The 25210-nt window shown below is 41.5% G+C and overlaps 1 protein-coding gene across 1 annotated transcript in view; it reads right to left on the reverse strand.

Annotated features, from left to right (window-relative positions):
- Positions 1–24986, reverse strand: part of MED27 (mediator complex subunit 27) — a 144062-nt gene extending 119076 nt beyond the window's left edge. Inside the window, exons 1-2 of the mRNA XM_019540833.1 lie at positions 24759–24986; positions 21143–21287 (exon numbers count right to left, since the gene is read on the reverse strand). Coding sequence (XP_019396378.1) covers positions 21143–21287; positions 24759–24964 — 351 coding nt within the window. The 5' untranslated portion in view covers positions 24965–24986. The remainder of the gene's footprint in view (positions 1–21142; positions 21288–24758) is intronic.
- Positions 24987–25210: the final 224 nt, after the last annotated feature.

Below are 25210 nucleotides of genomic sequence, written 5' to 3' on the forward strand. Positions count from 1 at the left end.
TGGAACAGTCTGCCAGCGGAGGTGGTTCAAGCACCTACATTGAACACCTTCAAGAGTAAATTGGATGCTTATCTTGCTGGGATCCTGTGACTCAGGCTGACTTCCTGCCCTTTGGGCAGGGGGCTGGACTCGATCTCCCGAGGTCCCTTCCAGCCCTGATGTCTATGAAATCTATGAAATAAGAAAAGAACTACTGAATGGATAAATGGTAATAAGCACCACCTTTCTTCAAAGTCTTCAATTTGCAGGTATTGGAAATCTTATTTATCTTAATAGATGGAGGGGGGAAGAAAAGAAATAAAAAGAATTATGATGGTTTTGTGATTTCTACACTTTTTGGAGGGACAGAGAAACTGAATTCAGATTCCCCCCAGAACATCCTTTGGCACTTTGTGATACCACTTGCTGTCCCACCAGAATACCTCAGTGTTGCGAGGCCTAGTCTCCCTAGCCATTGCTGTACTCAGCTGATACAATCTGCTGTCGTGCAGCAATTGTACCCTTCTTGATGGCTGGAGAAATGAATACGGAATGTATTCAGAGCCATATACAGATGCAGTAACCTTTTAGATAAAAACACAATCCTGAAACACTACATTTATAAAACATAACAACATGCCAAAGTAGCTTAGTCTCTGTGGACAACTGCAGAACACCAAGCTGTCACATAAAACACAACTAGAAAGCTTTTCTTTTGATTCCCACAAAAGTCCCCACCCACCAAGACTGTCCCACGGTCTCTCCCACCCATCTGTTGTACAGCACCACACTGCAAAACAACAGGACAAAACGCAGCCTCTGACTTATTAAATTCCAGTAACTGCATGGATCAACTAGCAACGGCACTGAGCCTGCACCCGTCCTCAAAACCTCTCCATTGAACAGCAGTCACAGCCTTCACTTCCAGAGTCTACGGGGGAAATCCTCCCTTCCACCTTCAGTCCTCCAAAAGGCAGATAGTTGTGCTTCCTCCCAGCTACTAACTGGCTCCCTCATTTGTAAGAGGAAGCAAACATATTGACTTGTACCCTTTAAGTGCTCTTGCCGTCGCTAAGTAAATTAAGAGGTAGTCTGTATAAAGCAAAGAGCGCCAACCAAAGGTACATTGCCAACTGAGGGCATAGCAGCAATTTCGTATCTTCTTCAATCTTCCTGAAATGTGATTAAGCTCAACCTTTAAAATCTAGTGGATCTACCAATCGATTCTGCTGAAACAATCTCGTATGGGATGTAAGAACATGCCCTGTGTATAAGGAGAAAACTTTCAACAGCTTTTTGTCATAGCCACTTTTTTTTGCTGGAAAAGTTACCAAGACTTGTCTCGATTGATTTTACTTGCAAGAAAAACACAACATCAAAACTGCAGCATCAGCAGGCACTAAAGGTCTTAGCTTCTTGCAGGATGAATGCAATATCAATAGTTATTAGGACGTATTCATACAAGGTACACAGAAGGGATGGAGAAAAGATGCTAGTAATCTCACTTAATCCTAAAGCAGTCCCAAGTCAGGTTCTTTAGACTGTGGGAAAAAAAAATACCAAGGAAAACTTTAAATATTCTGGAGATTTTCCCAGGCAAAGTGTTGGACCATAACATTCTGACAGTTATAGCAAAAGGAAGGACATTAATACATTAAACAGCTAGAGATCCGTTTGATCCAGAGGAGTCAAATTCTTCCTTTCCCTCACCGCTGAGCAGATAAGCACATTAGGCAGGAGGGCAGTTTTGAGATATTTTCCTGATCTGCAATCTGATCTCTGAAACCATCCTACAGCTGCAGTTCTTGCAGGGTCTAGTTTTAATGTACTCTGTGTCTTCCAAGTACGCCTTCCCCTTAAACGACTAGTGTGCTTTACAAGGCATGTCACAAAAGACAATTCCAGTCCACTCAGTTGATTGAGATGACACCTCCATCATTTCCACTTCAAAAGCATTATCTGTGATCACAGAAAGATCATTTTTGTTAGTGCCAGCTAGCTATAGTCTCATGACTTGTTAGAATTATCAACATGTAGTGACAAGGCAATGCCACCGGGTGCAATGGCCAGGAACGTCTCTCTCATTTGACATTTCCATCAAATACATCAGCAAATGAACCTCAGTTGCTTTCACCTAGGGTCAGTCTTTCCTGGGCTGGAGAAACAGCCAGCAGCCTCCAATGACCCAGCTCTTATGAAACACTTCTTCAGTAGCTCTCACAGCATTTTTCTAAGTATTATAACCTTTATTTTAAAGATGGGCAAATGGATGCAGAGGGAGGATAACTTGCCTAACATTGTTCAATAAGCTGGTGACAGAGCTGGGAACTGAACTGTAGCTTTAGGGTCCTAGTCCAGTGTCTCATCTACAATGACACTACCACCTCTCCTCTATCATGACCCATTTGTGGTCCTGTGGTCAATAAGTAATGAAATGGTGCTGTTGCAAGCAGCTGGAACCATCAGGAAGGAAAAAATAAAAATCAAGAAGAATCTGCTAGTCCTGTACATCATGAGAAACCTTGCAAATGTGATTAGTTATGTGAATTGCCTGGTTACTACAGGTGACTTTGGAGGATACACCAGATAACTACATCAAAACAGCATAACCAAAAATTAAATCATCACCTCTGAAAATCTGGGAATGTAAAACTCCACTCAGAGTAAAAATGAACCATAAGGCAGGCCAAGAAACGTGTTAAATCTCAGCGTGACGACAACTGCAGTGAGAACCCTAAATAGAATGCAACTGAAAGCATATGGGTAGGGCAGCAAATGTTAGTCTGATTTTTTTTCCAAAAAAGGAGCAATGAAAAGTCTCACTGGCAGGCAAAAAAAAGATCTAGTCAACCTTGATAGGATAAGTTAACACTAAAAGAATAATTTTTAACCAAGCACAAGTTGGTTAATGCACATTTAATGCAAGTTCAAATGTCACATTTCCTCCGAATGAGTTCTTTTAATACAGGAAAAAGCCAACTTCTGAAATAAGACAGGAACCCGACAGTTGAGCTGAGAATATGGTGTTTTTCATCACTGAACTGTGTTTGTCCAAGATTAGTAGCAGCCGTCTCTAACTGCATTAGACCAAAACTGGAAACATACTCAAGACCCAACAAATATATTTTCTACACAAAAGAATACATTTGATTCAGCTGTTTCCTTGTGATGGTCAACCCCCACCCAAAAAAAATCCCAGGCACACTCACAGTCTAAGATTAAAACACTCTCATAGAGCGCCGGGATTTAAATAAATAAATAAATATAAAATAAAGAAGTTCTCTTAAGCATCTACAAGTTTGGGGCTTTTACAGTGGAGAAAGTGTCACAGTGCTTGTATTTCAGGTTCTCAAATGCTTTCAGATCATGGCCAATTTAAGACAGAGGCTTTCCGGACAACTGTCTCTCCTGTCCTCAGTCTTCACCTTCCATGTTGCAGCTATGGCATACGGTCATACTATGGACTGTATATTAAAATGTTGTTCAGACAAACGGAAAGAATTCATTTTAATGCAATGGGTGTGACTGTTAGGACATCATATGCTGACATCTGGGTGCAAAACTATACACACATGAGCTTTTCAAGACAGGTATTGTACCTTGTTGTGCCCGCTTGCGGGTGCCCCCAGCGGTATTTTAGGGAATGGCACTTGCACCACCGATTTCAATGGGACTTCATACATAAGAAAAAAAAAGTAATTTTATTGTTTGTAGAAGTAATGCATAGTATTAGTGCACTTTTATAACCTATGATTGCATTATTATTCTAGGAGTATTTTATAACATAAAATGCACGGTTATATTTTACTCATAGTTTGATATGAGTATCATAAAAGGAAGGACTATCATAAAAGGAAGGAATTCACAAGTATGGCTGCCCTTCTCTCCTTAATGGATGATTCTTTTGTCTCCGAATGGCGAGCATTAATCTTGCTACGCTGATAGATGCATACTTATAAAATCTAAGCACAATGGGAAAAATGAAAACAAGGTCAAATCTGAAGCCACGCAATGAGGGTTTCCTTTTCTTATGGAGTGCAAGCTTGAATGTTTTTAAAGACAGTTTTATGTTTGTACTCTGTATTTAAAAAGGTAACTCTTTGAAGTCATGCTCTTGCTTTCCCATCAAAACTACCATCCCTCAAAAACCTTGCTTATAGTGTTCCAACCAAATCTAATGTTACTCTTCAAACAAAATACTGATTCTACTCAATAAGGGTCTTTTAGTTACTTATATCAGATCATCAATGCACAAGCTTTTGAAGAAGAGCTCATCTTTGGATAAGGGCCAAATCATTCTTCACAGGGGTATCAAATATGCATGTCTAAAAGAACAAGAATTAAAAACCCCACTCAGACACCAAGCAAATGTTCAAACACAACAATGTGACACGTACACGTTGCGTTCATTGAAAACAAGTTTCTATGCTTTCATGAATCAGCAAGGAGAAAAAAAGATACAACTGTTCTCACCTCGTTTCACACACTTCTCATAGAAACAGCCTTTTGTTGCACAGGACAATCTCATTTTGTATCACGGAATCTTTTTGGTTGAACAAAAATAAAAGCTGCAGGCAAATTCTTTCCAACAAGCCACTTACCTGCTTCTATAAATGAAGAGTAACTGTCACAAAGTATATCCAATATTTATTAATTTTCCCAAGTTTAAATGTAAGGTTTGGGCAACCCACATTCCACAACCGTCTTTGTCTTAAAGATTTTAGGATTATCAGGGAGGTTGACCAGCCTTGATGGAAGAACATGGCTGAGAAGCAGAATTACAGTGTCCCCTAAACTGGCCACACATTCAGGTACGGGTTTTGGTTTAAGTACGATTTTTTTTTCAGTCTTTAAACACTTGAGGAGCAGTTATAAAAAGGATGGTGTAGAGTAGACTATTCTCTGTACCTGAGAGGACAGGAAAAGGAGCAAGGGTTTTAAATTACAGCCAAGTAAGTTTAGGTTGGATATTAAGAACTTTCTTAGTAAGCAAGTGGTTAAGAATTGGAACAACTTGCCTAGGGAAGCTGTGGAATCTCTCATTGTTGCAAGTTTTTATGAGCGGTTAGAGCAGACGTGCAGCGAGGGGATTACACTTTGATAACAGAATTGCCCCCTCAACAGCGAGGAATTCCACACCAAGTGAAATCTTTGCATTCCAAGTATGCAGTTATTGCTGAGCACAGAACTGCTGTGCCACTTTCCACGAGTCACAGCACCAAGTATTATCTAATTTGCTGGCCAACAAAATTATTTGACTGTGTATGGAACCATACCTTAAAAAAAACAAGTTTTGCTCCACCAGTTTTTATGTTATTGGCATGACTTGTAGCATAACTAGTTACCAACACATCATAACTTAGTAAAACTGAAAATAATTTGGTTCAGCCAAATGCAGTTCTGCCAGCCAATTAAGTCGTTTGGCACAGAGTTTAAGGAGACTACATTTTACAGCTCTGAGAAAAAAAATCCAAATAAGATCAGAGACAAAACTGCCCTGCTGCATAATAAGACAACAAGCAAAAACCTCATTAAAAAGTCTAACGGGAGTAACAATACTGGCGAATGGGGGGGAGGAGGGGGATCATTTAAACAGAATTTTATATGAAGGGCACAAGAAGTTAGCAAAACTTCAACGCAGATAAAAGTATGAAACCTCCAGCCATGTGTCATTTATTTCATAACACAACAACACTTGCATTCTCCAATAGCTTTTATCTGAGATGTCAGAGTTTTACAAACACCTCCAATCTACCTCTAACAACGGCAAGACTATCCCCAAGTTCAGAGATGAAAAAAACCAAGGCATATAAATGTTTCTATCAGTAGGCTCGAAAGGGGTGTTTTTAAAGGATCTGAGCAACAAGTCATGTTATCCCCCAAACGACTAAAAATGTAGGGTACAGGGAGCCAAATGGCAGGGCTAAACCTTAGTATTTCCCTCTCAACAAGAGTTCAGGGATGTTCATTTATACCTTACAGCAGTGGTTCTCAACCTTTTTTGGACCAGGATCTATTTGTAAACATCAATGGCCAGTCCCAACCCAATGCCCCTCACTCCCAACCCAGTCTCTTGCCACCAGCCCCTCGCTGTGTGGGGTAGGGGGTGGCTGTATGGGATGGAGGGGGAACGCTGCCAGCCTGCAAGAGAAAAGCCACAGCTTCTCACATTTTTCCCCTTGAAAGCAGAATCCATTTTTAAAGTTTGTTCACAACCCTTTCATACATTCCTGCAACCCACTTTTGGGTCATGACCCATGGGTTGAGGAACTCTGCCTTAGAGGACACGTTTAGGGGTCACAGACGTTACTGTCTTTTCCTTTGAACTGCTGGAGACATTTTACTCACCTTCCCAGGTTTGGAAAGAGTTACTTAAGTATGTCCATGTAACCACTGATCCCCAAGGACAGAAGGGACGAGTAAGAGGAAGCTCTAGTAGCTGTACATAAGCACAGTGTCACTAAGAATATCCCCACAGGAGACCCACAATCTCAGAAACAGCAGAAGTGAGCAAATGGATGCTTCCCTTGAGATCAACTGTTTTAATAAGTTTCTTCAATTCACCTGTCTTTCCTGCAATGAAAAACCGGCAAAGGATAGTCTGCTTCTAATGAGATGGGAAATCCACCGAGATGGTGGTAACTGACTCTTCACAGAACTGTGGCTCTGGACCATCCTTATCTCACTGGTGCAAGTCTGGATACGACCTATGAGAAAACATAAGGAAGCCACCCAGGAAGGGAGAGAGATGAAACCCTTCCTCAACAAAAGCTGCTACCGACACTAGTAGCACTCCCGTAAACTTCCCCGGTGCTGCTGCATAACGCCCTGCACATCACAGAAGGCATCCCTGGAAAAGGCATCCTTTATTTCCATCAAAGTTACAAAATCCCTTTTGTTGATGACAGCCAGTGTGGATTTAAAGGTTTCCAGTGTCACTTGGCTTCTTTTTTTGTGTGTGTGAATCTGTTGAAACACTTGGGAGTCAAAAAAATGCTCTGCAGCCTTCAACATTTTGGTCTGAGGACTGGAGACAACATGGAATAAATGCCTTTTCGCCTCTGTAGAGGCCAAAGCCTATCCTTTCCTCTATCTGCAGAAAAACTAGGGCACTTGTATGCATGTCTGGTCTCTTTTTCCTCAGGGACAAACGTCTAGGCTGTGCAGAACTACTTTTTTTTTTTTTTTTTGGAAGTTCAATGGGACTGTCTTTGTAACACTGTCTGCCTATGTTAGACCCACTTGCACTGGGGCACTACCAGTGTCAGCTGAGAATTGTCTTTTTTTGTATATTTATTTCTGTTGGCCTAATGCCTCAATAGCTTCTGTGCCCAAAAGAGGGAGCTCAGGTAATGCTTGCTTCAACTTGCCTGCCTAAGAAGGGCCTGCCCAGTGAGGAGTCCACCCTCTTAGGCAAGAATTAACCTCCAGGGCTCGTCTCTGTAAGCAGGGAAAGCTGGCTCCCATGTGGTCTCAGGCTGACCTCACCACAGTGAGTCCACACTCAGCCCCAGGACTGCACCAGACAGTCAACCGGCACCCAGGAAGTCCCAAATGGGAGACCCCAGGCAGGTGCTCCTGGGGTTTCAGAGGCCTGATCCTGCTCAACCCACAAATGGGAATTCCCAGGGTATGGAAGATGGAGCCCCTGAAGCGACTGCCAGGGGAGACCGGAGAGCATCAGCAATTGCAAGATAACCACACTCTACTGCCAGAAACCTAACAAACACCTGCTGCCAGAAAATTGCACAAATTGATACCATGTGCATCATGGCCATGAATCTGGGGCTGTTGTGGTACAACAAGGGGAACTGAGTTCTGCTTTCTTGGCTTTTGTGTTGCCATAAAAGTGTTTATGGTAGCACAAGAGCAATGCGTTTCAAGTCAATATTCAAAACACTTCTGCTCAAAAAACGCCAGGTTTTTACTCTTTGGTTTTGTTTTTTATTACACCCACAGACACACTTTTTTTGTGCTACACTAAGGATGCAAGGGGGCTTCCGCTAAGTCCCATGTGTTCAAGGGAGATTCCATTTCCAGTTCGCTACATTTGGCAATTGCTATAAACTAATTTTCTTCTACTCTAGGATACAAGGATGATCAAGGCACAACTTGTGCCACGTGGTTCTGTAACCGTGCACAGCTTAGCTCAAAATTTGGTTTTAAGAAGACACAAATTTAAAGGTGTGTTAACCGAGCTCACGAGAGCACTGCACTGTGCAAAGTTCCAGTGGAAAGAGAATGGAAGAGTGGGTGTTGACTTGCAGATGGCGAAATTTAGCCGGCCAAAATGTTTACAGGGTCCCAGCAGAAGGAGAAAGGGAGCAGAAGTGAGTAAAAGGGAGTGGGCAGAAGTGTTCTGAGGAGAAGAGAGCAACATCAATCATATCCCCCCCCCCCCCCCGACATGGGATAAAAGCTAGGACATTAATACTTATCAGAAACACATAAACAACACTCATTAGAAAATAAAGGTGTTTCAAAGCATTCAATAATCTTCAACGGCTGACAAGGTGGCTGTGATTTATAATGCAGCATAGATTGATGTATCACTTTTCATAATTAGGGAAAGTGAGAATGGTAAGGCTTATGGCACTCTTAATCACAGCCCTGAACAAATACTGTAGCATTTGAGAAACACAGGGCACAGCAATAAAACAACAAATGCATAAGCAATGTATACTGTTCATTGGCGGCCTCAAATTTTATATGAATTATTTTAAGGGATCAGAATAAAAAAAAAATCCTTCTTCCTTGTACAGATGTAGCACTGCTTTTGCCTAGAGTGTCTTACTGAGCATTATTAATAGTTATTCACCCGGTGGGGGAGGGAATAGGTGTTTAAAAGTAAAAGCGGGGCAGGGACATAAGTCAAGGATTCCTGGATAATTCTCTTGAATCTTTAACATGACAGAATTGCTCATCTTCACCATTTACCCAAATATAAGACCAAGCTTAATTTACCAAGAAAGGCAGATGCACATCAACTGACCAGTGCAAGGGGCTAAATCTGGCACAGCAAGGCAATTTTGTAACAAAAATCCCACCAACCCCTCACCTCAAGGGTGCTGCTAGCAGGAGCAAAATAACAATGATCATTTTGCTGGGTTCTTGAGGGCAGTACTTTGAAGTCATCTGCCCAAGCAGGATCCTCTAATGTTGACAGGGGAGAGTTTCCACAGTCCTGAGTAGAGAGAGGTAGTTAGCCAGGTTAGTCTGAAGTCAGACAGAAGGAAAGGAAGAGAAAAATATGGAGATGAGGAAGATGTTAAGCACAGGACAAACAGGATGAGCTCATGGCAGCAGATTACTGGTCAGGATTAAGCATGGGTTTTTGCTCCTCAGACTAACAAGAATGGAGTATGCTGAAAAGGCAGCACACTTGTCCCTCTATGGGCCTCACTACTCAACAGCAACTACGTAAGGCCAGAATTATGGTCCCCACGGGAATGTCTGCCCAGCCCCCTTCAGCCAAAGGCAACTGTCTCTTGCCTTGGCTGGGGAATAAAGCTGGAACCTTAAAAAAATCCTACCACATTCCCCCTCCATCTCAAAAAACAGAGGATTAAGACTCAAATAAAAAGGGGAAGAATCAACTAGAAACAAATAATAGCATAAGGGGGAAGGAAGCAGAAAGAGAAAGGATAATGATGAAATTAAAAGGAAAATTAGAGAGAGGAGCAAAGGCGATTTGTTTTAGGGACAGGGAACAAATGATAATGGTGAAGTTTTGGTTGGTTCAGTTATTACAATCAGCCCTAAGAACCCGAGCCTACAATGGTAACCAAAAGCAAATAGGAAATAATGCCCCATCACTACCCTGCTTTGTACTATTCTAGTTTAAGGAAGAAATCTTCCACCTTCAACAAACAGAAAAAGAATATAGGAACTGTCATACTGGATCAGACCAGTGATGCATCCAATTTGGCATCCTGTCTCCAAAAGTTGCTGATACCAGGAAATTCAAAGGAAAGTACAAGACACCTCACCGTGAATGACCAGTCCATAGAGGAAGATCCTTCCTCGTTCCAAGGCGGCTTGTGCTCATTTTATTTTCCTGAAACATGAGCATTCACATCCCTTATAAATATTAAATCCTGTAATGTAACTGCAAACATTACTCATATGCATGGCTAAAGGCATTTTTAAAAATGGCATTTTAAGCAAATAAAATACCTCTCTCTCTCAAATTCAAACGTTCAACACGACATTCTTACAAACGCTGTATTCAAGTTCTTCTCGAGCACGTTCTGCAAGATGCCATAACATTCATTTCTAAACCAGTGTTGTTGCCATAATATTCTCTCCAGCGGTACACACAAATTTAAAAAAAATCCACTGAATAACTACTACAGAGCATCTGTAAAGAATCAGCATGGTGCTTAACTGAGAGACTGCCTCCAGTTTAAAAGATAATTTGTGGTAATTACCTTCTCAGGTTGGTGGTACTGCATAGTTAGATTAGATATATTAAATGAATCAAAGAGCAAGTCTACTGGCAAGGACCAAAAAGTCACTGGTCTTAAGGTCCCCCTGCAGTCAGCTCTGAGAAAGCATCTTAGAGAACAGTAAATATGAAATGACAGGTTCCTGTGCACAAAGGAAAAAGCACAGTGGTGCTCACGTAACAAAAGCATGGCATCTGTGGGACATCAAGGCATCTACTGAGCTGCAACAATAGCATTTATTACCCAGCATACATTAAACTCACCATAAGAGGATACACAAACCTTAATGTTAAAATAAACCCCAGGAAGGCACGGCAACCCTGTGTTAGAGCTCCCATTAACTAACACTTATTGTGCTTAAACATTACAACACAGGTGGTTCCTCTAGCAGACGATCCCAAAAATAACTGGCTAATGAAACCTTGCAGAGATGGTTCCTACTCTTCAGTAAAAAGAAGCAAAATATTTATAGCAAGCCACATATTTAGCAAGTATAAATGAAGCAAATATTAACCAATGATCTGAAGCAGGGCTGCTCAGCTGCTCTGAAGTTGACAGCTGCCCGCCACATAGGCTGTGCGCTGCAGTGGCCATGAAGGCTCCCTGAAACCCTGCCGTGAGCAGTGCGAGGCCCTACAAACTTGCCACGCAAGCTCCCCTGCTGCTCCCTACCACCACACAGGCAATCCACCCACAACTATTGTGCAAGCCCCCTCCTTGCTTCCACAGTCCCCCCCACCATTCCCACCAATACACAGGTAATCCTCACCCACTAATGCTGCGTGAATACCGTGAGCCTCCCACCCAAGCTTCTCCAATTGGCACTGGTGGGCAAGCAGCGAACTCATCACACTTCCCACTGGGCTGCCAGCCTGAGAAATGGGAGCAGCAGTGGCCAGGTAGGAGCCCAAGTGCCACACACTAACCTAATGGGCCAGATTTGCCTGCAGGCCAACAGTTGGCCAGCTCTAATCCGAACCATACCGTTCCCCAACATTCAATGAGAAAACGTTCATTTAAGCAGCAGCTTCTGCTTTTTGTGACTTTTCTCCTGCTAGGAATCTCCAGCTGAATACACTGTCCTACCCTCTGAAACATATACTCCCTTTTGCTTTAACTACCACCAGGTGCCAAAAGTGACAATATTTTGAACTCATATACACTTCTCTGTTGAATGTCCCAGAGGACTTCACACAGATAAATTCAGCCTTGATCCCAATGAAGCAGACAGGTAATGATTTGCAGGACAAAAGTTGGTTGCTGTCTACAATACAGCGAGTCAATGGCAGAATCAAGAACAGATGCCAGAAGTCCTAATATGCAGGTCTCCTGAGCAACCCACTAGAAAATACCCCTTCCCAAAGAAAAGGCTAGCTATCAGGAGGCGCTACTTCATGGTCAGGGCGGCTAGGATCTGGAACCAACTTCCAAGAGAAGTGGTGCTGGCTCCTACCCTGGGGGTCTTTAAGAGGAGGTTGGATGAACACCTTGCTGGGGTCGTTTGACCCCAGTACTCTTTCCTGCCATGGCAGGTGGTCAGACTAGATGATTTACTCAGGTCCCTTCCGGCCCTAGAAACTATGAAACTATGAAAAGATGAGCATAACTGGCATCATTTTTCTACTCTATTTGCCTCTCTACTCCTCAACTACTCAGTGGAGTTTTTTAAAAAAAATTTTGAAGACTAATAAATATTGCACTGTTGCTGGCAACTTCTGCTGTTCTTCTGGATGATCATCACAGTAGTCTTCTTTAATATAGTTTCCTCCTGCTTTTAGCTAGCCTTTAAAAACATGGTGACTCTCCAGGAAATTTCTTTGTCCTCCTCCAATGGTATGCACATCCCCAAGTCATCGCCAGATATAAACATTTGTATGGCCTTCCTTCCATGCTTCCCACTAGGACCAAAATATTATTAATATAAAAAAGGGCATTGTTTCAGGCTGCCAGCCAAATGAACATTAGTGACCACCTAGACAGTACTTGGCATCTATACAGGGTTTCTATCCAAGGCTTTCAATGCACTTGACACACATATAGACCCAAAACTCTCCCGGGAAGGAGGTTAAGTATTATTTATATATAACAAAACTGGAGGCACAGAAAAATGAAGCAAGTTGCTCAAGATCGCAAGGAAAAATAATATGGTAGTCAGGAAGAAAATCCAAGTGTCCCAGCTCCTAATTTTGTGTCCTCAGCACAAAACCACACCGTGCACTTTAACTTCTACTGCTGCTACGGTCACCTGCTTCTCCAGTGACTGGACTATCCATTCCAAGGACCTGCCAACACAAGAAAATAATACTAACTCCTCTACAGCAGTTGTGCTGGGCTATTATATTCTAGCTTCCCTGCATAGATATACTTCACAGTGTGGAAGGAAATTAAACTAAACTGCTAAAAGGCACTGCTAGTATCGAATAAAAACATCCCAACAGGGTGCTAAAGCTGAATACTCACTGCATTTTAATTCAAACTCTGCGGGGGGTTTTGCAGTAGCTTCCTGCTGGCAGACAAGCCTTAAGTTTCGATCATGTCAACTCTTTTCCAGTAACAAGCTCTTCTCTAAACCATCCCTCCTACTCAAAGTACACCAAGGTCCTAAATCCTACTTGTGACATGACCATTACTACTTAAACCAGCAAATGCAGATCCTCAAGAGTAACCTTCAAAAGCACTTGGCTTCAGCAGTTGGCTACTGGATGGTCAAGCTATCACAATACAGTTTTTTTCCTCAATGCGCCACACACATGCATCATCCAGCTGATATTATGATAGGCTTGAAAGGAAAAATCTTGTCCCCATTTGAACGAATGAATCTCAGCAAAAAAAACTGGATTCCCCTGCAACAGCATATCAAAATATTACAACACTGCATTTTTATAGGATAAAGTCCCTAAAGGACAAAAATCTTGGCCATCTGCCTGAATTTCCAAGGAACTGCCAACATGATAATTCAGTTACATTGTCCATGCTACTGTAAAACCGCATTACATTCAAAATGTTTGAGCGCATCCAGCAATTAAAATTAATGTTCCTTGGAATGAGTGTTTCACTTTACAGTCAAGATGAAAAAATTACTTCAACAGTGTTCCTCTCCTATTACGGTTAACATTTAATGGCATTTTATTGCCGTTAAACCCAATATTCGTGTCTAATCAATACCAAGCTACCAAGGGCAGTCTAACAAGTCTGGAATTTCTCTACAAGACACTATTGATTTCATTTTTGAGGCCTACAACAAAGAAATTGCACAAATAATTGATCAAGAAACTTATCACAGTAATTTAATAAACAAGAAGGAATATGTAATCTCTTGTTTCTTAAGTGTAAGAAAATCATTTTAACTCCATTAATGGTAATTAACTTAAAAGTCAGATCTCTGAATTTCTGTGAAAGATGGATAAAATAACACTAAGATGCAACTGATTTAAAAGCAAACGTATTAACTTTCTTGGGCCCAACAAATAGATGACAACTACATTTTCTCCCTTGCTGCATTTACCTTCACACTCTGGATTAGCACATCTAGGTTTTAAAAAGTGAATTCATAAAACTTTGCACTTCTATACCATTCTTCATTTAAGCATTTGTAAGACTTAGTCATTACTACTAAAGCCTGCAAGACTTCTCTTCCCTTTATACAGGCAGGTAAACCAAGCAGTTAATTTCCTGCAAATCATATAACCTGTCAATAAAAGAGTGAGGATACCTGATTTGAAGTCTCTAATTATTATAGCTACATCAGCAGCCCTTTTTAATATCATCTTGACCCTATTCTAAGCAAAACTACTACCATCAACATACAACCTACCCACTCCACCATATATACATGTACATGCAAGAATGAAAATCTACAAGTATCACTGAGCAAAACAGAAAAAGTGCCATGTAAACAGTACAAAATAGTGAAATCTCTTTACAATTAAAATTCATAGACATACATTAAGTAACTTTCCTCTTGAATATGACAGTATTTAAATACATTTTGTACTACTGAATGTCTACAGAAAGTTGGAAAAACTAACTTGAACACGTGTTCCCATTTATTGCTAGGGAAGAAAAAAGTTCCTACTGTACAAGGCCTTCATTGGGTTTGTACAACAGGAATTTTGTTGATGGTAAGATTAATTTTAACTGCTTAGGACCTATGCTTAAATTCACTGCTGCTGAAGGGCAGCCATATCATTCCTTCCATAGAGCAAGAAAAGCAGTTGCTGGGAGTCACTTAATGAACACGCCCTTTAACATTAATTTCAAATAAAACAGCAAAGTTCCCTAACAGATTATTAGCTTCAGAGAAGTCAAATATTGAGCAGTAAGTACCTCAAAGTGTCCCTGTAATATAAGAAGTTTTTGTCCTATAAAAACTGGTCACCTACCCTTATGGACTTGCTGTACATTTACCCTTGCACAGGAATCAACAGGAACACCTTAACAGACATTGCCTCAGGCATACACAGGGCTAGGGCACACAAAATGACACACCAAGGGCAAAGAGAATGGATGAATATACAATACAAGCAATAACCTCACAGAAGGTATCCGATTCAAAGAATCAGGTACATCTCGAGTGCTCAGAGGTCATTTATTCCAGGCTCGAACATTGCTATAGTTGGCAGGATGGACAGTCTATCACAAGCTTTCACAGATTAAAAATTAAATTAGCCCTAGAAGTCCTGTACTCAATATCATTTTGTGTATGAATTACAATACCAATTTTAATTGCGCAGTGACCCACTTTTTTCTGTAAGCCCCCTCTGCCTCACTCTATGCGTACATCAGACAGCAAGCAAGTCAAGATGTCTTAGTGAACGATGCTGTTACCCATAGGCCACTGGACTCATTAGCAGCGGGAAATGAGAAGTGTTCAATAATTAGGAGAGGGATATACGGTGCTACGGTTAAGGAAGGAACCTGAAATACAAGAAAACCTAGCTCCACTGCCAGTTGTCATGGGACATAATGTCAGGTAAGTCACCTACATAAAGAATTACAGTGATGGCTACTAATTATTCATTTTCTGGATAGTTAATCTGAGGAGCTTGAAAAAAAAAAAAAAGGGAGAGAAAGAGAGAGAGAGAGAGGTTAGGTAAGAGTGCTGAGCACTCGATTCCTCCTAAAGTCCATGGAAGCTGCAGGTGTTCTCAGCTTCTGAAAATAAATTAATCTAGTCAGAAGCATACACTTTTGTTGCATTTGGTGCAGAAATCTCACTGTTCCTCAGTACTCTACACGTACTTCAACCCTACTTCAGAGGAATGTTGTATAGGCAAATCCATTAACGTTTGAGACTCTGGTACTTCCATCGTGTTAGACATTGTAAAGGCCGTGAAGACATTGCATATGCAGCACAGCATTTGCCTGGTACGGAGTAAATAAAGTATGCTATTCCACAATAAATGGACAGACCTGAGTATTAAGAGAGTTGCTTCAATCTGAGCATCCTGCATCTTACACAATGAACAAGGCAATGGTGCTAAAGACAAAAACTGGACTGATCAACTAAACCACCCCAGAACACCACCCTTTTTAATTGATGCATTAATATTGCACAGGCAACTCTCATTCTAGCATTTGCTAACTTTTGAGTGCCAACCCTGGCTAAATTACTGTAATTTTAATATTTGTGTACAGAAAATATATAAGACACAACATAATCAGCATTGGGCAGTATTTCAGTCTAATTTAATGAGTGACTTTTGACCAACTCCTCAAGCCAAATGCATAATTGAGGGATTATCTCCCATAATACCTTTCTGTGAGTTCTCACATAATGCAGAAAATGCACAGATAACAAGAAAATAACTAAATGTCACCCAGCAGGTCAAATGCTAAATAACAAAAGAAAAAAAAAATCGGGCCACAAATACACGTCAGGCCCCTAACCAACTTTACTGTAACCTTAAATTGCTGAACTGTTTGAAAGACCAAGCAAAGTACAAAAACACAATTGCTCAGATGCACACAATTACTGAAACAGGAACTGCTGTATTATCATTAGCAGAAGAGCTCAATGAGAATTAAAAGATTATCTTCTGGCTCCAAGGAGCTCCCTATTTTACCAACAATATTTAGATCCAATCAGCGCTTCTCCTACAGGAAAATATCTCATTGTTTTCTTGTTATCCAACATCCATCTTCAGTATTACATTAGAATGTACATGAGGGCCCATTTGGGAAATAATACTTCAGTTGCAATTAGGAACTTGGTTTCTATTCTTAAATAAATGAAAATGAAATCATTATATAAATTAGACTTAAATACTAAATAATGGAGACATTACAGGTCTCCAAGTGCTCTACAACCAGCAATTAACCCAATTTATACATATGACTTTTCCCAGTACTTACAGCAAGATCTCATTTAACCAAAGTGGATGCAAAACCATTTAGTCCTTCCTCGACTTATGTTTATACCAACTAAAGCTTGTAAGCTCTGTCAGACAACACCTGTAAAAGTAAAGTTCTTTCACAGCTGCACGTGTGGGTAATTAATACATTTGACAAGCTGTTTTGTGCTCCCAAACAGCTGTTTCTATTACGTGGACAACTTTACAGCCTGCAAAACCAGTGGATAAACTTCAGTAAGTAAATATCAAGATAGCAGGTGTTAATAAATAATGAGAGCTGCCAGAAGAACCTTGTGTAGGGAAAGTTTTAGCAATTTCACTTCGCCATATCCTTGAATCAGACAAGTCTAAGTTATCTAAGTCCAGAAAGAACTGGTTTTGCGGTTCATAAGCAAGTTTTTGAGAGAAAAAAACTCTCTCTGAAACCACAGTTTATTACGTATAATCTATCTGTGTGGCCCTAGGCCAAAGCCGTAGGACAGTAATTGCCATTTGAAATGTGGTCCTCTACAGAATATGCATTAATCACAGCTCACACACATTTACACTCGGTGGATAAAGCAAGGTTAAAATTGTCAAGGGAATCCTTTATCTCCTGTGTTGCTCTGCAGATTCTCAAGAAAGACTTTTCTAATTAGGTCTATAAAATAAGACCTTCTTCTAATCATAGTATTGCTACTTGACTTCAAATAGTTCACCCCCGGTGTCCAGCATACACAGCAATCAAAATTTACATAAATTCCAATTTGGAGAGTTGTTCTATATTGGTGTTGGGCCAAGATTTAATATATAGCAACTCATCTGAAGAACCACTGCCCATTTTAAAGTCTCACAAGTCACAAGAACCAGAATGTAACACTGGTCCAAACTGGAAATCACAACAAGTGCCACAGGTCTTCAATTTTAAGAACATACTTTGCTGGGGAAAGAAACAGCAGTAGAGGTAGAAATTATGTTCTTTATGTTCATAAACTGCAAAAACAGACTGATTAAAAAAAATAAAATATTACACTGTGCTTTAGGGCGGTTCGTTTCACAAGCTCCCCATGACTTGAACTACCTTGGCCGACTAGAGCACATACTTAATAGAAAAAAAATTCTAACAGCAGTGTCTTTGGACCAGTGATTCTCATCCAACGTGCCATAGCACCCTAGGGTGCAGCGAGATGCTTTTAATAGTACCACAGGGTGCTGTTCAACACTAGCACAGTTAGATGTGCAAACACTTGAACATGATTCACAAGACAAACCCAGGAATTTCAAATAGGAATCCATGGTGTCAAAAACCTTTTGGCCTGTTGCGGTCCAAGTTACTCGCATCGGAAGAATTGCTCTGTAACTTCCCATAGTCATAACACAAGCAAAAACCAGCTGGCATTTTCCGAGGGATGCCTTGAGTCTAGAAAAGGCTGAGAGCCAAAAGTGCTAATCTAAGGAGTAACCAAAACCTTTGAATGAATATTTGAACACAGAAAGTAAGTAGGTTATTTTAAAAAAGCAGCACTTATAAATCTCCCTTTAGCGGTAGGACCTGCACTTTCAAATACAGACAAAACTATAACATGCTACAAAACTACTTAAAACATCTTAAGATGAAGTATATTCACATCATTTTCATATTCCAAGGCAGCTCCCTTCTTATTGCTCTTTTCTACACTACCAGTTAGTGTCCTATCTTTAGTCCTATGGTTTAATGGTTAACCAGGTGTGTGTGGAACCACACAACACCAGAAGCCTCAAATGAGTGCTTTCTTTTTTCCTTCATAGCTGTCAGCTGAAATCCTATTTTAGCCAACCTCACTCCCCTCCCATCCCCTCTACATCCTTCGCTAGGAGCCAGGTGGCTATTCATACAATCAGTAATGCATGAGCAATCACAGAGGCAGAGGCAGGGGCAGGGGCAGGGGCACGGGAATCTCAGCTCATCAAAAATACAAGCCAACCACAAAGGGGTCACAAATTAAAAATGAAATGCAGACCAGCAAAAAGAGCAGTGACACATTGCCACTACACAATTTCCTTCCAAGCAGCAGAAAACAGACAGCACCTATAGTAGATAGATGAGGCAGTCAAACAAAAAAATATATATATTTGAAAGGAATGCTTATTACATTTGTCCAGAGAACATGTTTAACAGCAGCCTCTTGCTGGAGTGCCACTGGAATCTGCTACTACCAAAGTCAGAGGACAGCAAAAGCCATCCCACACGTGTTTGCACTGAAGTGATCTCTGCACCACTGCCAAGTGTTGAAAGCACAGCAGGAAGTCACTGCTGATTACTAGAAATCCAAGGAAGGAGTTTACCAATGCACTGTGTAGCCTGTATTTACCTAAATCAAACTTCATCGACTTATTCCACTTTGTCAGGTAGCAAAGGCAACAGAGGAGAAAAACAAACAGTATTTTCCCCCTAGAATTAAATGGCTCTGTACATGCAGAGAATACTGAAGCCTCACGCTTTCCAAAAGAAGCAAAGACTACAACAAAAAAACAGCACAACAGCTCTGCGTAGCTCTTTGGACAGTTTATATTTTAAAGTGTTCTGTTACAAGTCATGTAATTAAATTGATTTCATTCTCTAAAGAAGTAACTAAATCCCTAAAGAACTAAGCATATAGTCAGAAATATTTGTGCCTATGTGTGAAGTTCCTATGCTACTCTCTCCAAGAACAACACATATATCAATAAATACATATATAAATTGTTTTCCTTCCTAGAGTCTGATTTAAAACTAATGGCAGGAAACGAAGTGAAAATGAGTAGTGCTACTAATAGGCTGGATCTGTATACCATGTTTCTACTGAAAAAAAATCCCTGCCCTCCTGTTCCTCCCCAAAATCAAGCATCTTACTGCTAAGTACCAGTTGCCGCCAAAATATTAAGAGATGTGTACCGTTTCAAAAAGGGCTGTAATAAAGGCTTTGAGAGATTCTGTGTGTGGATCTTAATAATGCCAGACCACCTTTCAAATAAACACGGACTTCCAACGTCATTCTGGAGTTTGAAGGATGGTCTTGCTTATGCATCACAGGAAATACTCTTCAATCGCAACATCTACCTGTTTATGTCACTGACCAGAATAATTTTTGCTATTTTTCATTCCTGTTTACTGCAACAGAATCTGTACAGTGATGTGAAAGAGAAGGACCCTGCCCTGTCTTGTACATGATAATCAGTCATTAAGTTCCAACTGCAGACCCTCTTGCTAGTGATAAAAAAACATGTCATAAATTAACTTATTTCCTAGTTGTATTAGCTCAACATGGTTGTTTCAAACAAGGCAACAAACAAAGCTGCCTGTCAGCATATGCTAGAAAAATCCAAGACGACAGAAGCAAAGCTGAAGTATTGTGGTGTCAGGAGTGAACTTGTGTTGCTTAATTTTTCTTTTCTTTCAGTGCAGAAAAGACACAAGTTTTAATCCACTACAACTTGCACTGGCTGTACTCAAAGCAGAGTATATGCTCAATTTAAGTCTCTAAATACACTAAAGGAGGAGAGTTCATGATTATGGAAAGTGAACTTCTTATCATAACTAAATATTACACAGAAACCATTCGTTTTTTTCTAGGGGACCTGAAGGGCGTTGAAAGCGGGCCAGGTGAATAATCATATTTTAAATTGACATTGAGTTCTAAAGTAGACCAAAACTCCCAAAGCAGTTACAGTTAAATTAACTCAAATTCAAAAATGAAAGTTAACGTTATGCTCTGCACAGTATTCTTTGTGGTGTTTACTCTGAATTCACTTTAATTTATACAGTCCAGAGATACTGGCTGTGCCAATGATTTTTATACAGCAGACCTATACTGGGAAAATCGTCACAAAGACAGGAAATAAATGGTTTCAGCTACAAGACAGGGGATGATGACGACACACGGAAAGGCATGGGAAGCAGCTAAAACTTTTAGTAACGGGGAAGGCAACACATCTCCTCTCCATTTCTCTTTTGCAAGGAGGTTTGGAGGGGCCTTCAGCTCCTGACCCTGCCTCTGCATTTCACTGTCCTTAGATGCAGTAGGAAATGTTGTGGCTGAGAGCAGACAGGCATTTATTTGTTGGATCTCTGCACTAAAATAACATGCAGCAAAAGAGACAACACTCAAGGTTAGTCATGTGTTTCACAGTTAAGACGCCGTTGGAGAAATGTGAAGACAAACAGAAGATAATATTAGAACATGGCCTGACATTCAGAAAATTACAGCTTAAATTCTGCTCCACAATTTTATGGCAAGTTCTGCAGCCTGGACACAGAGATGTGCCTAAAGGGCAAATCGAATGTTATGTGCATCGCACGCCAAACAGTAAGCTTAGCTAAATATCAAGTCATCATTTCAGCATTTTAATACACATTCTTTTTACCTTGTTTGACCATTTGTAGGCCTGAAGCAGTTGACTGTAGAGAGGAGTTTTGTCCTGTACAGGATCTAGGCTCAGCAATCCACTATTATGAAGAGGATGGTTCTCAGATGGTTTGCCAACCAGATTGCTCAGACGTTCCAGTTCACTAGAAGTGGAAGAAAGAAAATACCACCTTTTTGTGTCAGTCCTGTACATAGCTATCAACATTCAGGGAGCAAGATCTAGAACTAGTTCACAAACAGCAATTAGTAGCAATGAAATGGAAGGCCACTAACTCAGTTGTGGAGGTCATGCAGCTGTATAGTTTGAGAAGTCTGGCCCCAGTCAGGACAATGTCTGATGCTGATCTGACGCCAATTTTTCAAATGAGGGCCAAAGTCAAATTTTGGAGAGTTCTGCAGGACAGCAGGGTACAACCATGAAATCTGGGAGTATCCCAGAAAAAATCAGTGACAGCTGTCATTTTAGATGTGCATATACACACATGCAGGAGATGTAAGGACCATGTCTTACTCTGATAAGATCTACCTTTACTGATTTCTTTTAAACTCAGCTTCGATTTAGACATAAAATTTTAGAAGTGCCTGCCCAAAGCTCAATGCAGCTTAACAAATGTTTGATTGCTGGTGTTAAACAAGGAGTTAAAAAATACTTTATCCTGCCAATATATTGCTTCATTGTGCTTCTTCCTCCCTAGAAACATGGGTAAGTACACTGGCTTTGTAACAGGCCCTATAGATCAACGGATACAAGATATTTGTGACCAAGGCCCTGGACAGTTCCCAGAGCCACTCTTAAACAGCACCTCCCTTTTGAATCAGCAGGACTCCAACTTAAGCACCTCCACTTATTGGAACTGTTACAATACTCATCTGCAGACAAAGAATTGGTTTCTCTCAAGGACCCACGCTTTTTAAATTAAAGCCTAGGAATGTAAAAGTCTTTCACTTTTTTACACTGAGTTCATAATTAAGGGCTGAACACAGCCAAACCAGTAGAATGTACTACTGCACAAATCAGATGTGTAGACTATAAGTTCTCAAGGCAAGGAAGCATCCTGTATTTTCAAAAGCATCGTACACACGTCCTAATCTATATCAAACACTGAAGGGGGAGGCATGTCTAGACCGTGTCTGATTACGCCAAGGAATGCTGCTGTAAGAACACGAACTCCTATCAGAGAAGGAGCCACACAGTCTCCACAGACGCAGACTCAAGTGAAGAACATCATATTCAGGAACAACCAAATTAAAATGGAAAGTACAAAAAGGAGGAAATAATACTTTTGCACCCTTCTTCTCTGAAGTCTAGCCTTGTCTTCAGGTAGTGCTTTGGGACAAGAATCTGCTTTCACAAATGTCTACGAAGTGCCATCTCACTTTTTAGGCATTAAATCAAAATCTCAAATAAAAATAAAATCCCAAGCTTAATGGAAATTTGATGAAGTTTATCAACATGAATGCCAGAAATCAGGACATCAATTGTTAAAGGGATCCAAACAGTTTTCCCACTGCCACTTCATTCTTTTTCTTACCACAGCCTTGTTACTAACACAAAAATAAACAGGACTACATGTGCTGGTACCTGCAACACTAGGCATGTCTACACGAGACGTTAAAAGTGCATTAGACTAATTCTACTGTGCATTAGCGTGTCATGCAAAAAGCATGCTAGTGCACAATAGACTTTGTCTAACATGCATTAAGTAGCACAATAAAAAATGGCACTAATGTGCAGTAGCACTCATTACGGTGCATTAAGATAGTACCTGCAATAACAGGTACTAAACTTAACGCATCGTATTTATGGTGCATTAATGAACGTGGGGGTGCACCCACACACTCCTAAATTAGCCCTTTCAGGACATGGCACAAAGTCAACTGAAACCAACGCAAAGATTCCCTAAATCTGCTGAAGACAAGAGTTTGTCAGATTTTTTTCTTGTAAAACTGAAATACGCTGTTGCGTGCCCAAAAAGCACCTCCCTCACTTCTCAATGCTACATAAATGATAAAAACAATTTAACCCAATTATATGGCAACACAGAGAAAAAAAGATTAGAGCTCTGTTGTACTCCACTTATGTGCACATCAGAGAAAGGCATAATTCACTAATGCCTGTCCCAATTTGTTGCCTACTGATGACAGTGCAACAAACCCTGTTATTGGCATAAATTAGATACATAAATCACTTAAGTGCATAGCACTTTTCAACCCCACTGTTCTCTTTGAAATTTAAATGTCCACCAGTCAACTACTCCAGAAACAGAGAAGGGGAAGTAGCTCTCAGAAGAAATAACAGGGGCTAGGCAGCTTCAGGCTTGTTACTGACCTTCATTTTCAAGGCTTCCAATAGCACTGACAGTGCCATGTCCTCAGCCAACACTGACTGCACACATACAGTTTGAATCAGTGCATGCTTTGGGTAAGGAGGTACCTATCCCCTTAAATTGAAGATGTTGCAGGAATGCGTTTATACCAAATGTTGTCTCTAAGAAAGAAAGCGGGGAAATTCTGAAAACAACTTAATGAAGGTTACGTTGTCACCATATTTGTTTAGCGAAGGAAGAATAGCACCATCTTCATCCTACGCCATTTCTAAAATACAGCTTTACACACACACCTGTGTGCAGACAAGAGAAAAACCAATCAGAGTGAGGGTAGAAATTTAACAAAGCAGTGAACAGTCATCCAATTCTTCTGCAACTTGAATCTTGCACAACCAGGTAGGAGGCCCATTTATATTCACCCTTGATATAAGCATGTGGGTTGCAGTGCAACACATCAACTGGCAGCGAGACAGGAAATAATTAAACACTGCTTGCCTGGATTGAGTTCTTGGCTGCTCTTGGTTGGGAACTGGATTTCACCCCCAGTGCCTGGGAAGTTTCCTAATGTTCACAGGAGAAACCCGATTACTTAAAAACCTTTTAAAAAGAGACCACAGGCCTTCAACAAGGCAAACAAAGAGGCTTCGACAAGGCTACAGCCTGGATCTTGCTACGGAAATGACAGACCAGAAGGGACCTATGCAGGTGGCCCCTTACCGGTATTAATGCTCCCCATCGATCCCGGCAGCTCATTACCGGTATTAATGCTCCCTACAGAGTCTGGCGGCCCCTTACCGGTATTAACCATCCATATGGACAATCCCTTGGCAGAACTGAGCCCTATGCTAGGAAGCAAACAGCAAGGAGAGCAAATACAGGCCAACATTATTCCAACAAGAACAGAGGTTATTTTCACATCAGCTCCTCTAACATATTGTGGCAACGATGCCACCAGCTGCCCCCATGGCAAATCCAGGCATCCGCTCCATTGGGGGGGTGGCTTTCAGGAAGGTCGCTTAGAAGAGGGGCTACGACCCCCAACCCCAGACCCTGGAAGACCTCGCCAGCTACACACCAGGCACCCCAAGGACGGGCAGGATGGCTCTCCCTAGGGCCCGTCGGCTCCACTCTCAGGCCAGGGCAGCGAGGCATAAAGGGGGCTGCCGCACATCCCACGTGTCCCTTTTCCACGGGGTTTAGGGAGCCTGGGGCCTGCTCCTGCCAAGGGGAGGAGCGGGAGGAGACGACGCCCCCCAGCCCGGCCAGGCCGAGCCCCGCCCCGCTCACCCCAGGTCGCGGCTGACGGAGTGCAGGCTGTCCTGGAAGGCGGAGACGAAGCCCTTCTCGCGGCCCTCCAGCGTCTCCCGGTGGCGCATGCCGTCCTTGAGGCAGTCGAAGGCGCGCGTGACGCTGGAACGAAGCGCTTGGATGGCCGCGATGGCCTGCGAGAAGGCCTCCAGGTTCACGCCGGGGCTCAACACCCCGTCCGCCATCTTGGCCGCCCCCGTCCGCCCCGCCGCGGGGCAGCCTGGGACTTGGAGTCCGGCACCGGGGAGCGGTGCGCATGCGCGGGCTCGGCTGCAAGGAGGGGCGGGGGAGTTGTGGTGTGTAAGAAATAACCGGTCAGGCCGTACGCGCTAAGCAACGGGTGTGTAAGAACTACCCAGTAACACTTTATATACTAACCAGCGTGTGTGTGTGAGAAATAGCCAGTAACACTTCATATACTAACCTCTGTG

Source organism: Crocodylus porosus, unplaced genomic scaffold, assembly GCF_001723895.1.
Source record: "Crocodylus porosus isolate Cpor-Errol unplaced genomic scaffold, CroPor_comp1, whole genome shotgun sequence".
Lineage (NCBI taxonomy): Eukaryota > Metazoa > Chordata > Crocodylia > Crocodylidae > Crocodylus > Crocodylus porosus.